Genomic DNA, 12,822 nt, shown 5'->3' with positions numbered 1-12,822 from the left:
CTCTGTTTGAGACATACACATTAGCTCTCTTATGTTCTGGGAATAGAATACTCAGAAAGACTTACTCTGGACTGCAGTTTTTAGGGTTATTAAAGAGTGGGCTTCAGTATGCATTAGCCCCTTATAACTGAGAGCTCAAAGGATCTCACTTTGGATTGCTGGGACCTTGCTGGATTTGGTCCCAAGAGACCTTCATAGGTCATTAGTAATTTTCAATCCTGGCCACAACTTGCGTTGGTTGAAGGTTCAACAACAAAAATACGATTTCACTTGGGTTGTTACTCAGGCAAGAAAAGTAAGTTTCCAAGTCTGTTCATTAAAAAACAGATGTTTGATAAACATCTGTCAGTTCCTTACAACAGAATATATCCAATAAGCTCAAGAAGGGTTTAGCCCAGGTGCTGTTTGTGAAGGACAAAGTCTAACGAGCGTTTCTCAGGTCTCGGTGGGGCCTGGGCGGTGGCAGGGACATGCACCACCACAATCCAGTCCATGCCTAAACTTCTCTGGGCCTCTACGGGATGAAATAGGGCTGTGGCCATGGGGACAAGGCCAGGATCCCCCAAGTGAGATGAGGCCCCACTAGTAGGACAGGACACGTTTGGGGGTTGCTGAGGATTCCCACCTAGCTGGCACTGCAAGGCAGGGTGGGATGTCTGCGTGTGACACACGTGTCCCCTGACTCACTGTGGGCTTCCAGTACTCCGTGCCCTGCCCGGGCCCCACACAAGCCCCGTCATGTGTCCCCGCCTCACACCGGTGCTCACCCCCGCGCTCCCGCCTGTGTCCCTGCACCTTCACGGGAGCGCGCCCCCTGCAGCCCCCGGTGTGTGCCGCACCCGCCATTCGCGCCCCGCCCGCCTGACGCCCCCGGCCCGCCCGTGCCCAATGGGCGGCAGCGCGGGGCGGGCGCTGCCGTTCGAATAAGGGCGGCCGCGGCACGGAGTTTGGCGGCTCCCCCTCCTACCATCAACGCGGCTGGAGCCCCGGCGACTCCGAGGACGCTGAAGGCGGACACGATTCCCAGCCGCGGTCACGGTAGGGGGAGAGCTGAGGCGGGGCGGGCCCCGGTGCTTCCCTCGGCGGGGGCTCCGGGCCGCAGAGCGAGGCTGTGCCACAGGCAGCCAACAGGCGAAACCCTCGGGCCGGCGGGGCACGCGTGTGGCACAGCCTCCGTGCCGGGCCGAGCTCAGCGGTGCCCCCTTTCCTAAGGACGGGGGCGGGGGGCGGTCCCGGCCGGAGCGCTGTGGTTCGGCCGTGTTGTTCTTCGTTTCCCGGCGCTTGGCGAAGCCGGAGCCTTCGGCGGCCGCCTTCCTCGCGGGTTCCTCTGCTGCCCCCAGCGCCGGTTTGGAAGAACCTTCTCCTTGTGCTTTTCCTGTGCCGTGCTCGGGGCAGCCCCATCCTGCGGCCCTGGGCCTCCTCAGGCAGCCCAGACGCTGCGGAGGTGACTTCCGAGGGTCTCCGGAACGGCAGCGAGGGGTGAACGTCCCTTCCTCGCCCGGCACCTCCCTGGCCGAGCTGGCGACCCGTAGGGTCCGGTTCCCGTTGAATCCGTGGCCGCGGGGTGTGTGCGTGTCGGGGGGAGTTTGTCAGGGGTCAGCTGGCATGTGACTCCAGTCAGCCCAGAGGGAGACGTGACATTGGGGCCATTCTCTGCTGAGCCCCCGGCATTTCCTGAGCTGCGCTGGGGCCGGGAGCGGGTCTGTGCCGGCCCCACCAGCTCCCCGTCCCTCGGTACCTGGGCAGGCTGGCGGCAGTGAGCGCGTCCGGGTTCGGACGATTCCCCCCCTCCATGGCGAGGCGCCGGAGGTTTCTGGGCCGTGCGCCTTTAACGAGCGCGGCCCCGGCGCGGTGACGTGGGGTGGCCCAGGGCCAGGAAGGGGAACCGCCGCCTGCCAGCCCCGCCGAAGAGAAGCTCAACAACTTTTCTTTTGTGCGTGGCCGCTGGCTCCCCGGCCCTCCGCGGCTTGCCAGCGCTCATGGCCGATTAACCCCAGCGCGCCGACGACGGCCGCGCGGCCCCGGTAAGGCCCCAGCAAAGACTTTTCTGCCTCTTCCTTGTTTTGTTTTCCCCGGGCGGGCGCGGAGGAGGGGGAGGGAGGCGGGGGCTGCGAAGCTCAGCTCGCCCAGCTCCGCCGCCGCGTCCGGCTCCCGGCCCGGCGCCTCGCGAGCCCCCGGGGTGCGGGTCCCCGGGTGGCCGCGTCGGGCTCGCCAACATCCGGGCGCTCGGGTCGGCGGCTGCTCTCCCCCTCCGCCCCGCGCCAGCTGCGGGCCCGTCCGTGCGCGGGGGCTGCCGTGGGTCGCTCACCCCGCCCGGGTGCTTCCCGCAGCCGGACCCCTGGCCTGGGACAGCCCGGGGCCCGCGGGCGCGTCCCCCCGGCACGGTGGCGCGTCGGGAGCTCCGGAGCGCGGGCTTGCGTAACGCCGTGCTGTGACCGGAGCGGAGCAGGGGAAAGCGGGGAAGGACAATGCCGCCGCGGCCGCCGCCACCTCCGGGGCTCGTTCCCCGCTGCCCACCGCCTTCCTGCAGCTGCTCTCTTCGGGGACGCGGCTGGAAGGCGCTCACGGCCGCTGGCGGGCTCCCCAGCCACTTCCCGCCTGCCATCACGAAAGGCACGTCCTCACGGCGGGTCATGGCGTTGTCTCAGATGCTCAGGGCGGCCAGTGTCACCAGGGACAAGCCAGGCTGTGCCCGCGGCAGGAGCGGTAGCCCTGCCCGTCCAGATCTCACACCAGACCAGGCACCAGTGTGTTTGCAGACTGGTTCTGGTAAAACCCAGCATGACGCTGGTGGAACACGGTTTTCTCCGAGGTCTGCATCCGGTGCTGCACGAGTGCTTTGCCTGGTGCCTTTGGGTGGGTTTTTAGGGAGAGGTCCTGGCTGTGGCACCGGCTGGAGGGACAGTAGTTGCTAAGTGACCCAGCCATGGGAGCTGGGCTGTAGCCAGATTGGAGGAAGGACCTGTATTGCTGAGGATCCCGTGCTTCCCAGCTGGACTGATGGCCGTGGGAGCTCTGTAGTCTCTAAAGCCACCGTGACTGGTTGGTTGTGCTTTGCTGAGCAGCTGCAGATCCCGACCAGGTTCTTGACTTGTTGTGGTGTGGGTGTCCAGGTGCAATACAAGGTGAGGAGCCCCCTCTTCATCAGGGTGACTTTTTGTCTCCCAGCAGTCCCCTCCCCTCACCTGGAAGACTCCCAGGGTGGCTCTGGGGGCAGCCAGTGTGGAGGCAAAGGTCGCTGGCAGTGATCCCAGATCCAGTCAGGGCAGCTCATCCCTGCTCCCACCCAATGCAGCGATGCCCGGTGAGCTCCCGTGCCCCCAGCAGGTGGTTCTTTCACTAGTAGCAGTGGGAAGGGGAGCTGGCAGCACTTCAGTGGCTTGGCCACTGCCTTGCTGGGCAAGAAATGTTAGTGATATTTGGAGGTGGGAGGGAGGGAAGAAGGCACAGCAGGAGAATGAGGAGCCTAAGCAGTGGTTTTCCATTGACCCCTTTTCAGGATCCTGACATGTGGTAGTGGACCTGGCTGCTGCTCAGCATTGCTCCCCACTCTGTGCCTGTGGGGAAGCAGGAGGATGCTGGCTGCTCCTGTACAGCTGGCCAGATGCAGGGACACATTCTCCCTTGGTGGGCACAAATGCCTGGCACTGGGTGCAGGTCACTTAATTAACATAATTACTATATTTTACCTTTTTTTATTGCTACCCCTTGCCCCCTTGTTGGTGTTTTTAGGTCTGGGCAGTGACCTGACAGGCTGGCCACAATGTCTGTTCACAGTGCAAGAGTTGCTGCTCTCCTTGCTTGGGTAAGTCCCCCCTCCTCTGCTGGAGCTCACTGCATAGGTGGACATGCTGCTGCCAGCACTGGCAGCTTCAGGGCATGATGCTGGGGCTTATCTCAGGAGGGATTGTGGCTGGGGCAGGTCCTAGGGTAGCTCAGTTGCTACTGTTCCTGGGCAGGTGGGTGTTTGCAGGAGAAGCCTTGCTCACTCTTCCTGTTGAGTAACCAGAAATGCTGGAATGGCCTGGTCTGGTCATGGAAACAGCCTGGGAGATGCAGCTGAGCCTGAAGCAGGCAACAGCTGTAGTGTGAAGGGGTTGTTGGATCTGTCTCACAAAGCACTGCTGTGTCCAAGCAAAAACTCATAGAATGGTTTGGGTTAGAAGGGACTTGTAAGCTCATTCAACTGGAATGCACTGCCATGGGCAGGGAGACCTCTCACTAGACCAACTTACTCCAAACCATGTCCAGCCTAGCCCTGAACATTTCCAGGGATAGGGCAGCCATGGCTCATCTGGACAACCCTGACAGGGAAGAATTTCTTCCCAATATCCTGTCTAATGCTGCTCTCTGTCAGTGGGACTCCATTCCCTCTTGTCCTGTCCCTCCATGCCTTTGTCCAAAGTCCCTCTCCAGCTCTCTTGGAGCCCCTTTAGGCACTGGCAGGGGCTCTGAGGTCTCCCTGGAGGCTTCTTTTCTCCAGGCTGAACACCTCCAGGTCTCTCAGCCTCTCCAGAGAAGAGGGGCTCCAGCAGGGTGATAAATGGCACCTGTGCCAGACTCCCTGGCAGTCTGTAGAGCTGTGGGGATCACATTCATCCGTTCCCTGGGAAGGGGTGGTTTGAAGGGGTAGATTTACTTTCACACCCAGACCAGTTGTGCTGTCCCCTGCCAGGACTGGAGGTGGTGGGTGGCACAGCACAGTGTTGTCTTGGTTTCTGCCTTCTGACTGTGCCACCCCATTTCTAGGTGAACAGCACAAATGTTTGTCCTGATCGCCTCAATGATCTGTCCCAGCTCCAGGACTGTAGTGTCTTCATCAGAATTATCCACAAAATGTGAGTATGGGGAGCTGTGTGCACATTTCAAACCACGCAGCTGGGTCTGGGCTGTCTCCTGGAGCCATGGCCTCAACCCCCAGGAGCTAAGGGGCTCTGTTCTTGGGCAGGGTGGGAGTGGGTATTTATTGGGGTATTTATTCCTCCTCTGGCATATGAGCTGCTGGGATCTCCATCTTCTCTGTGCCACTGGACAGCTGGGGTCTGTGCAGAGCTGTTGGGTCCCACGGAGCTGCCCAGGGAATGTTTTGGTCAGAGTTCCTGTCATTTGAGACTTGTTATCGCATCTGGCACTTAACATCTGGGTTTGCTCCTGGCATTGAAGAAAAGACCCAAGTGCTGCTGCTAGCAGCCCAGGGGTTCCTGCAGCTCCACAGGAGATTTCTAATTTCTGTTGATGCTACCCTGCTGAGAGAACAGCCCAGCAAGTTTTCCTGAGTGGCAGCCTAGGGATCCTGAGGAAGCCTCGTGTCTGGAAAGCAGTGTAAAGAATGACAGTTTCTGCCTCATGAAGTGCTTCTGTTGCCTGGGGATGTCAGGCTGCTGCTGAGTATAGAGTGGTCAGGATGGAACCTGTGTGCTCTGTCCTGGGACCTGAGGTGGCTGGGCAGGGGTGGGAGGAATGCCTCTTTTGGGAATTGTGTTTATTGTCTGGGAACAAGGGACAACTAAAATCTACAGCCATAATGGGCATCAGAGGTGGGATGAAGCCTGGTGATTAAGGAGCTGGCAAAACAAATTGAGAGGGTGTGAGGCTGCCATGCATTGCTTTCAAACCCTTCCGGTGGGAGCCTGTCTGCTGTAATTACCTCCTGGGCGGGGTAAGGAGAGCCTGCCTGGAGCAGGGATCTGCCTGCAGTGGGTGGGGAGGAAGGAGCTGCCTGCACCGCAGGTATATTTAGTCAGACCTGGTTAATCTCCTGGGTCTGTGCTCCAGCCTGGATTAGTAGGGATCCTGGTGGCACGTGCTCTCTAAAGAGGCCTGGCCATGGCTTGATAAAGTGGGGTGGAAGCAGGGCAGCTGCCATAGCAGCTGGCTGATCTGAGGAGCTCCTGTAGCACCAGGGGAAATCGGTGGGGAGGAGCAAATCCTCATGGCAGCCCCTGTCCTAGGCCAGGTTCCTGGTTTTGGTACCTTGGGAGTAAGTGACAGTACTGAGGCAGTGCTGGTCAAGCATGATTGGTGTGGGTTTTGGGCATGCCATTTCTGAGCTGCATTGGGTTCAGTGACCCTTGTGGGTCCCTTCCAACTCAGGGTATTGCATGAACTGGTGGCTGCTCAGGAAGAGTGGAGTCAGTCACAAATAAGTGCAAGAGGAAGCTTCAGGCTCCCCAAAGTGCAGCAAGAAAAGCCCGAGGCTCCGTGCATGGACTGGCTCCTGTGGTGCTTCCTGGCTGGTAGGGCCAGCACAAGCTCCCTGTGCTGTGCTGGATGCCTGGCAGGCAGAATAGGAAGCAGTGCCGGGGGGAGGATTGGCTGCCCAGCTCCAGCTGCTCTCCCAGCAGGGAGATTCTGGGGGATTTCACTCCCGTGCATGACGCTGTTGGCCCTGGCTCAGCGACACTGCACATAACTCATCATTGATCTAATCCCTTCAGAAAGAGTTAACGCAAACCCTGCACTCTTCCAGACACAGGAGCAAGGAGGGGGAATCTGTGCTGGAGCAGCCACTGCCAGAGAGGATCTCCTTCATCCGTGGTTTCCTGCAGAGTAAGACCGCTGGTGCTGGGGGAAGCAACTGCCCCAACTCGGTGCCCCTGACCTCTTAGGGAGTCTGATCTGCAGCTTCCCCCTCCACAAAGTGACCCCCTTTGACCCCACATCAGCAGCTTTGTGAGGTGCCAGCAGCTTTCCCACAGCAGCCTGTGGAAGGGAAAGCTTCCTGATGGGAAACTTCCAGATGGAAATCCTTGCCAGAGCCTAGGCTTCAAAGCAGTGAGGATCTGGATGTAAAGGGCAGGCTGCCAGTGGCTGCTCTGGTGATGCTGCTTTGGAGCAGTTTTCCTAGATGGGTAACTGGACTTAAGCTCTTTAAATCCCAGTGGAAAACCTTTACCCAAGCAGAGATCCTGGGAGGGGAAATGGGAAGTATCTCACACTCTTGCTCCTCTTTCTTGGAGGGAAGACACCATATCCCACCTTGTATCCCACCCTTCACAGGTGGAACTGTTTGTGCTGATGTTGGAGGGGTGATGCCAAGGTGGGGAGGCTGAGATTCAGGGTGGGGTTCCAGGGAGGGGAATGAAAGTCAGAGTTAATAGCAAAGGCTGACCACTGAGATCTCGACTCTGGAGCCCATCCTGCCCTGTGTCCCTTCTCCCTGGGGATGTATTACAGTGCTCTCCTGGCCATGAATGTCACCTCAGGGCACCCCACATGCCCAGTGGCTCCTGTATGACTGGGAATTGTGCTTCATGTTGCAGAGCACTGCAGGGACAAATATGCTATGGAAAACCTGGTCTCTGCACAGAAACTCCTGGATGGAGAGGAGCTGGCGCTGGCCAAGGTAACTGTGTGGCATATTTTAGTCCCAGACAGCACCAATGTGCTTGTGACTGGCCTGGGGTTAGTGATGCCTTTCCTCCCTTGCTCAGGTGGCTGTGCTGCTCTTGTACCACACCTCCATGAGTTCCAGGAACCCTGGGGACTGGAATGAATTTGACTACAAGACTCAGGTAATCCCTTTGGGGTTCCTCCTCTGGATCTGGGGTGCAGGGGGAAACAGCGGTGCCTTTGGCAGAAGGTGCTCCAGGACTAGCCCTCCTGGGTCCCATCGTAAGACAGCATGGAGTGGGCACTGTGGTGCTCACTGGTGGCTTTGGGCTATCAAAAGCTTGTGGTGGCAAGTGTGGCAGCAGCACAGGCAGGCAGGGAGCTGCCCACTGCCCCATGCCTGCTGTGGTGCTGCCTGTGACCCGCAGCAGAGCCACTAACTCTGCAGCTCCTCCAACACAGGTTGAGTTGGCATCAATCCTCAAATTTGTGCTGGATAACGAGGAGTGTCTGAATGAGAATCTGGAGCCATTTCTGCAGAGGAGAGGTAAGTGTTGGGCCCTGGCTTTTCCTCCTGTTTGTGCTGCTGTAACTGCCTTGCCATAAAGGCAGCTGCACCACCCAGATGCCCTCAGCTACAAAATGGTGCCCTGTAAACTCCAAGAGTAAGGCTGCCTTAGAGCTGCTGGCCCTTCCCAGTCAGCAGTAGCTCAGCCTTTCCCTGGAGGAGTGGAGCAGGTGGGATGCTGACAGTCTTGTGGGAGCAGAGTTGCTGGGGACTGCAGAAGCGGTGGAACAGGAGTGGGATGGGGATGTAGGGCAGGGTTATGGCTTCCTCTGTTGGGCTATTCCATCCTGACTGGAATTTGTGGTTCCCGTGCTCCTGAGATTTCAGTTGCCAAGCGGCTCTTAGATACTAAAGATCACAGCCTTCTTCTCCCTTTTTATTTTCAGCAGAGCCACCTTCGTCCAGTGTGTCCAGCAGTAGCTTTGAGGAGCGTTCCCCACTGTTCTCTCTCCCACCCAAGCAAGAGGTGCGTTTCCTGGAGCTGCAGAGGATCGCCTCCTTCCCCAGCAGCAAGTATGTGCCCTGCCTGGTGGATGCCAGGGGAAATGAGGAAAGGGAGAAGTGGGTAGGGAGGCTTTTGGGACCCGCACATGTAGCTGGGCTGCATGCTGACTCCCTGGAATGCCCTGCTGCACATTGCTTGGCCTGATGTGGGGATGGATGGTGGGGGTGAGCTTGGGCTCCAGCTCCTTTTAGAATCATGGACTCATTCAGCTTGGAAAAGCCCTCTGAGACCATTGATTCCAAATGTGTCTGTGATGGAGAAGGTCCCCCGTGAGCCTCCTTTTCTCCAGGCAGTGTCCCCCCAGCTCCCTCAGCTGCTCCTCATCAGACTCATGTTCCAGAGCCTTCCCCACCTCTGTTGATTCAGTTGATTCTGCTCACACTCTCCAGCACCTCAGTGTCTTTCTTGTGAGGGGTCCACAACTGGACTCCAGGATTGAGGTGCCTCAGCAGTGCCCAGCACAGGGGGCAGCCACTGCTTCAACCCTATGGGGTCACGCTATGGCTAACACAAGTGGGGATGCCCTTGGCCACCTGGGCATGCTGGTTGTGGTTTTTGCTCAGCATGTAGAGCTTGACATTAGTACAGGCAAGAGGAGGAGCATGGCCTTTCTGCTCAAGTGATGTGGTATCAAATTCATTCCTGTGAACCTGATGCCAAAATTATTTTTGCTTTTTTATTTTCTTCATACTCTGTAGCTCTGTAGACTGTTATTGTATAGTTATATAGTTCCTATCTGTCTCCAGTATTTTTCCTACCTTGACAGACAGAAAGACAAAACACATTTTGAAGTCCCTATTCTAATCTTGGTTCTTTTGGGAACCAAGGACGAGCCACCCTCCCAAGACACTTTCCCATAAACAACTTGCAAAAGGGGGGCTCCCAAAGAGAGTTGAACCAGAAGGGGGAGGAACTGATGCCTTAAAAATCTAGCAGTAGAACAACATACATAAAAAACAGTTTTAATAAAGGAGGTAATATAAAAGCTGGTCTTTAACTGGAGGCCTCCAGGGGCATTTTTCCATGTTTTCCCCCAGAGGCCTCCAATTAAACACCAACTTTTATATTACCTCCTTTATTGAAATTGTCTCATCTGTGTGTTGTTTCGTTCCTAGATTTTTAAGGCAGTAGTTCCTCGGGGAGCCAGGCAGGAGATCCTGCCCCAGAGATGGGGGCAGCAGAGTGGGTCTGGCTGCACGGGGCCTGTGCTGGCTCAGGATAATCCAGCTGTGTGTGTGTCTCCCTGCAGCCTGCCCAGCACTCCGTCTTCACCCATGGGGGACATCATGCAGACCCAGCAGTTTCAGCTGCGGAGGGTGAATGAGCAGCTGGCTTTTGAGAGAGAGAACCGGGAAGAGCTGGAGGTGCAGATGGCCGAGGCTCAAGAGCTCATCAGGAAGAAGGGTCAGTCACTAGCAGGACATCCTGGGGTGCAGGGAGGGGTCTGTGGGGCAGAGATCCCTCCTTGTTTCTCTGACTTGTCTGTGTTGACCCCACCACAACTGCTCATGCATGGTCCGTCCTGCCAGGCTGCAAGTGAAGACTCCAGATTCCTTCTTCTGTCTCGTATTGCCTTACATATCCTGGGCAACAAAAGCCATGACTGAAGCAACACCTATGCTGAGCAGCAGCACTGGTAGCCTGGCTCTTTGATCTCCTGCTGCAGAGGGTTTCTGTGCAGAAATGCTCTTGTGGGGGCTTCAGGTGAAATGAAAAGTTGGTAACGAGCCCTTTCTTGCCCCCTTCCCCAGATGCTCAGATCACCACGATGCAGCAGCGTATTGATCGCTTGGTAGAGCTCAATGAGAAGCAAACTGAAGACCAGCTGGAACCCAAAGAAATGGAGGAGCTGAGGGAGAAGAAGGAGAGGTAATGCTCCTTCCTCCTAGGTGGGACCTTGTGACTTCCACATCCTAGATGTTGTCAGTCTCTTCCCTAGCAGTGCATGAAACAGGAGAAAGCAAACCTCCTTGTTCCTCTGCTGCTGTGCCCTGGGGAGAAGACAGCAGGCACAGAATCAAAAATGGATCTGGATTGGAAGGGACCTTAAAGCTCATTTAAGTGGAATGCCCTGCCATGGGCAGGGACACCTTGTACTAGACCAGGTTGCTCCAAGCCCTGTCCAACCTGGCCTTGAGCACTTCCAGGCATGGGGCAGCCACAGCTTCTGTAGACAACCTGTGCCAGGGCCTCAGCACCTTCTCAAGGAAGAATTTCTGCCCAATATCCAATCTAACCCTGTCATCTGTCAGTGGAAGACCATTCCCTCTTGCCCTGTCAACTCCAGCCTCTTATCCAAAGTCCTGCCCATGTGGGTCTCACCTAATCCTGGAAAAGGGGAAGCTTTCAGGATGATCCTGGAACTCCTGACTCCAGCCCCTTTTCCCAGGCCTTTACTTTGATCCTTTGTACTGGGCTTCGTCACACACTTGAAAACACCTGTCACACTGGTCTTTGCTCTGTCCCTGTGCCATTGTTTACTCAGGAAGGCTGCCCAACCTCCACTGGAAGTGCCATGTTCTTTTTAGCCTTTCCTCACTTATTTCTCTTTGCAGGGGGGTTGCTGGAGTCCCACAGCTGCCTCTGCTCTCAGTTTGGAGCTACTGGGCTTCTGCAAAGCACAAACACTGCTCATCTCTACTCTGCTTTGCCATTTGTTGTGACCCAGTTTTAGAGCTGGGTTGATGGTAGAGTCACAGCAAGGCAGGGAGATCCCTTGGAACCTTTCTTTGGTTTCCTCGGCAATGTCCAGCAGCACCAATCCCTGGTGATATCCTTGCCTGCTGCCAGCATGCACCCCCTCCTCAACCACCTCCTTTCCCACAGCCTGGTGGGGCGCCTGCACGAGGCCTTCAGACAGTGCCAGGACCTGAAGACTGAAAAAGCTCAGATGGACAGAAAAATCAACCAGCTCTCTGAGGAGAATGGGGATCTCTCCTTCAAGGTATGGGCTGCAGTGTCCTGTCCATGTCCCCACATCCCAGTTGGTTGTGGTGGAATCCAGAGGGGAAGATTTGATGGCAGTGCTGGATGCTGGGATGTTTATGGTTCTGCTAATGCAATCTTTGACCCAGTGACCAAGCCTGCCTTGGGCTCTGCATCCTGATCCATATCGAACTGTGGTGGGGGAATGGGGACCGGGTGGAGCTGCCTGCATGTGGTGAGCACACAGAACCCATGATGTCCACGTGTGCTGCAGCTCTTGGGAATGGGGAGTAGGCAGAGCCCTGGATGGCCAGGGCACCCTCTGACTCTCTTCTGGACTGGGTGGATTTTCATTTGGCAGCTGCGGGAGTTTGCCAGCAACATGGTCCAGCTGCAGCGAGCCCATGATGAGCTCTTGGAAGAGCACAACACTGCCATGGCACAGTTTCAGGAGAAACAGCAACAGCTGGAGAAGGAACTGCATGCTGCCCTGCAGGACAAGGTCAGGGGGCCTGGGGAATGGTGGGTGCCCCTCTGTAGCTCCCCCCAGCTGGGGGACACCCCAACTGCAAGCAGGGTGCAGCAGCCAGGAGCCTCCTGCCTGTTTGTGCCAGCTCATGGGGAGAAGCTGTGTAACTGTCAGCTCATGTGGGAAGCCTCTCCCTGTTCCCAGGAAGGGTTCCCCATGGTGGGATGGGCTGCTGTCCTTGCAGTGGGGTGAGACAAAGCTGCTGGAAAAGCAGGGTGTCAGTCCTGACTGGGTGACTGTGCCTCTCCTGGGTTGGTTGGCTCTTCTGTCTTGCACCATGCTCAGTCCCATCTCTGTCCCCAGAAATGCTCAGAAGAAAAAATCGAGATTCTGCAGGGCAAGATCTCTATGCTGGAGGACCAGCTGGCCAAGCTGGAGGAGTGCAGCACCCAGGAGAAGGGAGAAGTCATGGGGGACATTTTGAAGGTACACTGGGGCTCCTGCAGCAAGGGCTTGAATGGGAAACTACTCCAGTTGGAGAGAGCAGCAGGTGCCAGGAGATGGATGGCAAAGTCATGTGGGGCAGAGGCTGCTGCTTTCTGCTGCTGGATAGGTCACATGGGGCTGAACACTGTGGGAGACCCCTTCTTGGGCTGAATTTGCAAATACTGCTCCCAGGGAGCTGGTGGCTCCACAGGCCCCTCACAACATGAATTGGTCGTGAAGAGAGCATCTCCTGCAGGGTGAGAAAAAAGTGTTTGGTCCAAGGGAGCAGAGTGGCACAAGGCTGAGGGGGAAGGAAGGTGTGCTTGGGGGTGTGATGGGAGGGAAGGCAGACACTGGGCAGCTCTCAGTGGGATGCAGCATGTGGGGCTCTGGTGAGCATGTTGGCTACAGCTTGAGTAACACCTAGGGGGTGCATGTTTTGTCCCTGTAGCAGTCTGATCTTGGCGGGGCACCAGGTGCCCACCAAGCCCTGCTATCACTTCCCTTTCCAGCAGGACAGGGAAGAGTAAAATAAGA

The 12,822-nt window shown here is 56.9% G+C and overlaps 1 protein-coding gene and 1 long non-coding RNA gene across 7 annotated transcripts in view; one reads left to right on the top strand and one right to left on the bottom strand.

Moving 5' to 3' along the window:
• The first annotated feature begins 706 nt into the window (after positions 1-706).
• The window catches only part of NUMA1 (nuclear mitotic apparatus protein 1), a 20,862-nt gene continuing 8,746 nt past the window's right edge, over positions 707-12,822 (top strand). The window contains exons 1-13 of one of the 6 annotated variants that reach the window (XM_086883350.1): positions 707-1,038; positions 3,733-3,805; positions 4,750-4,838; positions 6,470-6,549; positions 7,263-7,345; positions 7,434-7,514; positions 7,795-7,879; positions 8,287-8,413; positions 9,655-9,809; positions 10,157-10,274; positions 11,232-11,349; positions 11,692-11,832; positions 12,163-12,285. In XM_086883350.1, the coding sequence (XP_086739476.1) occupies positions 3,764-3,805; positions 4,750-4,838; positions 6,470-6,549; positions 7,263-7,345; positions 7,434-7,514; positions 7,795-7,879; positions 8,287-8,413; positions 9,655-9,809; positions 10,157-10,274; positions 11,232-11,349; positions 11,692-11,832; positions 12,163-12,285 (1,242 nt within the window). In that variant the 5' untranslated portion in view covers positions 707-1,038; positions 3,733-3,763. Of the gene's footprint in view, positions 1,039-1,185; positions 2,025-3,732; positions 3,806-4,749; positions 4,839-6,469; positions 6,550-7,262; positions 7,346-7,433; positions 7,515-7,794; positions 7,880-8,286; positions 8,414-9,654; positions 9,810-10,156; positions 10,275-11,231; positions 11,350-11,691; positions 11,833-12,162; positions 12,286-12,822 lie in introns of those variants that run through there. The other 5 variants (XM_086883353.1, XM_086883354.1, XM_086883351.1 and 2 more) reach the window with 5 other exon arrangements.
• LOC147654390 (uncharacterized) overlaps positions 8,256-12,822 on the bottom strand; it is an 18,257-nt gene continuing 13,690 nt past the window's right edge. The window contains exon 3 of the long non-coding RNA XR_015285139.1: positions 8,256-10,396. This is a non-coding gene — a long non-coding RNA (uncharacterized LOC147654390). The remainder of the gene's footprint in view (positions 10,397-12,822) is intronic.

The sequence above is a fragment of the Cyanistes caeruleus genome, chromosome 3, assembly GCF_971803275.1.
Source record: "Cyanistes caeruleus chromosome 3, bCyaCae1.hap1.1, whole genome shotgun sequence".
Taxonomy (NCBI): Eukaryota; Metazoa; Chordata; class Aves; order Passeriformes; family Paridae; genus Cyanistes; species Cyanistes caeruleus.
The sequence above is the reverse complement of the archived record's forward strand: the minus strand, read 5'-3'. Positions and strand labels throughout refer to the sequence as shown.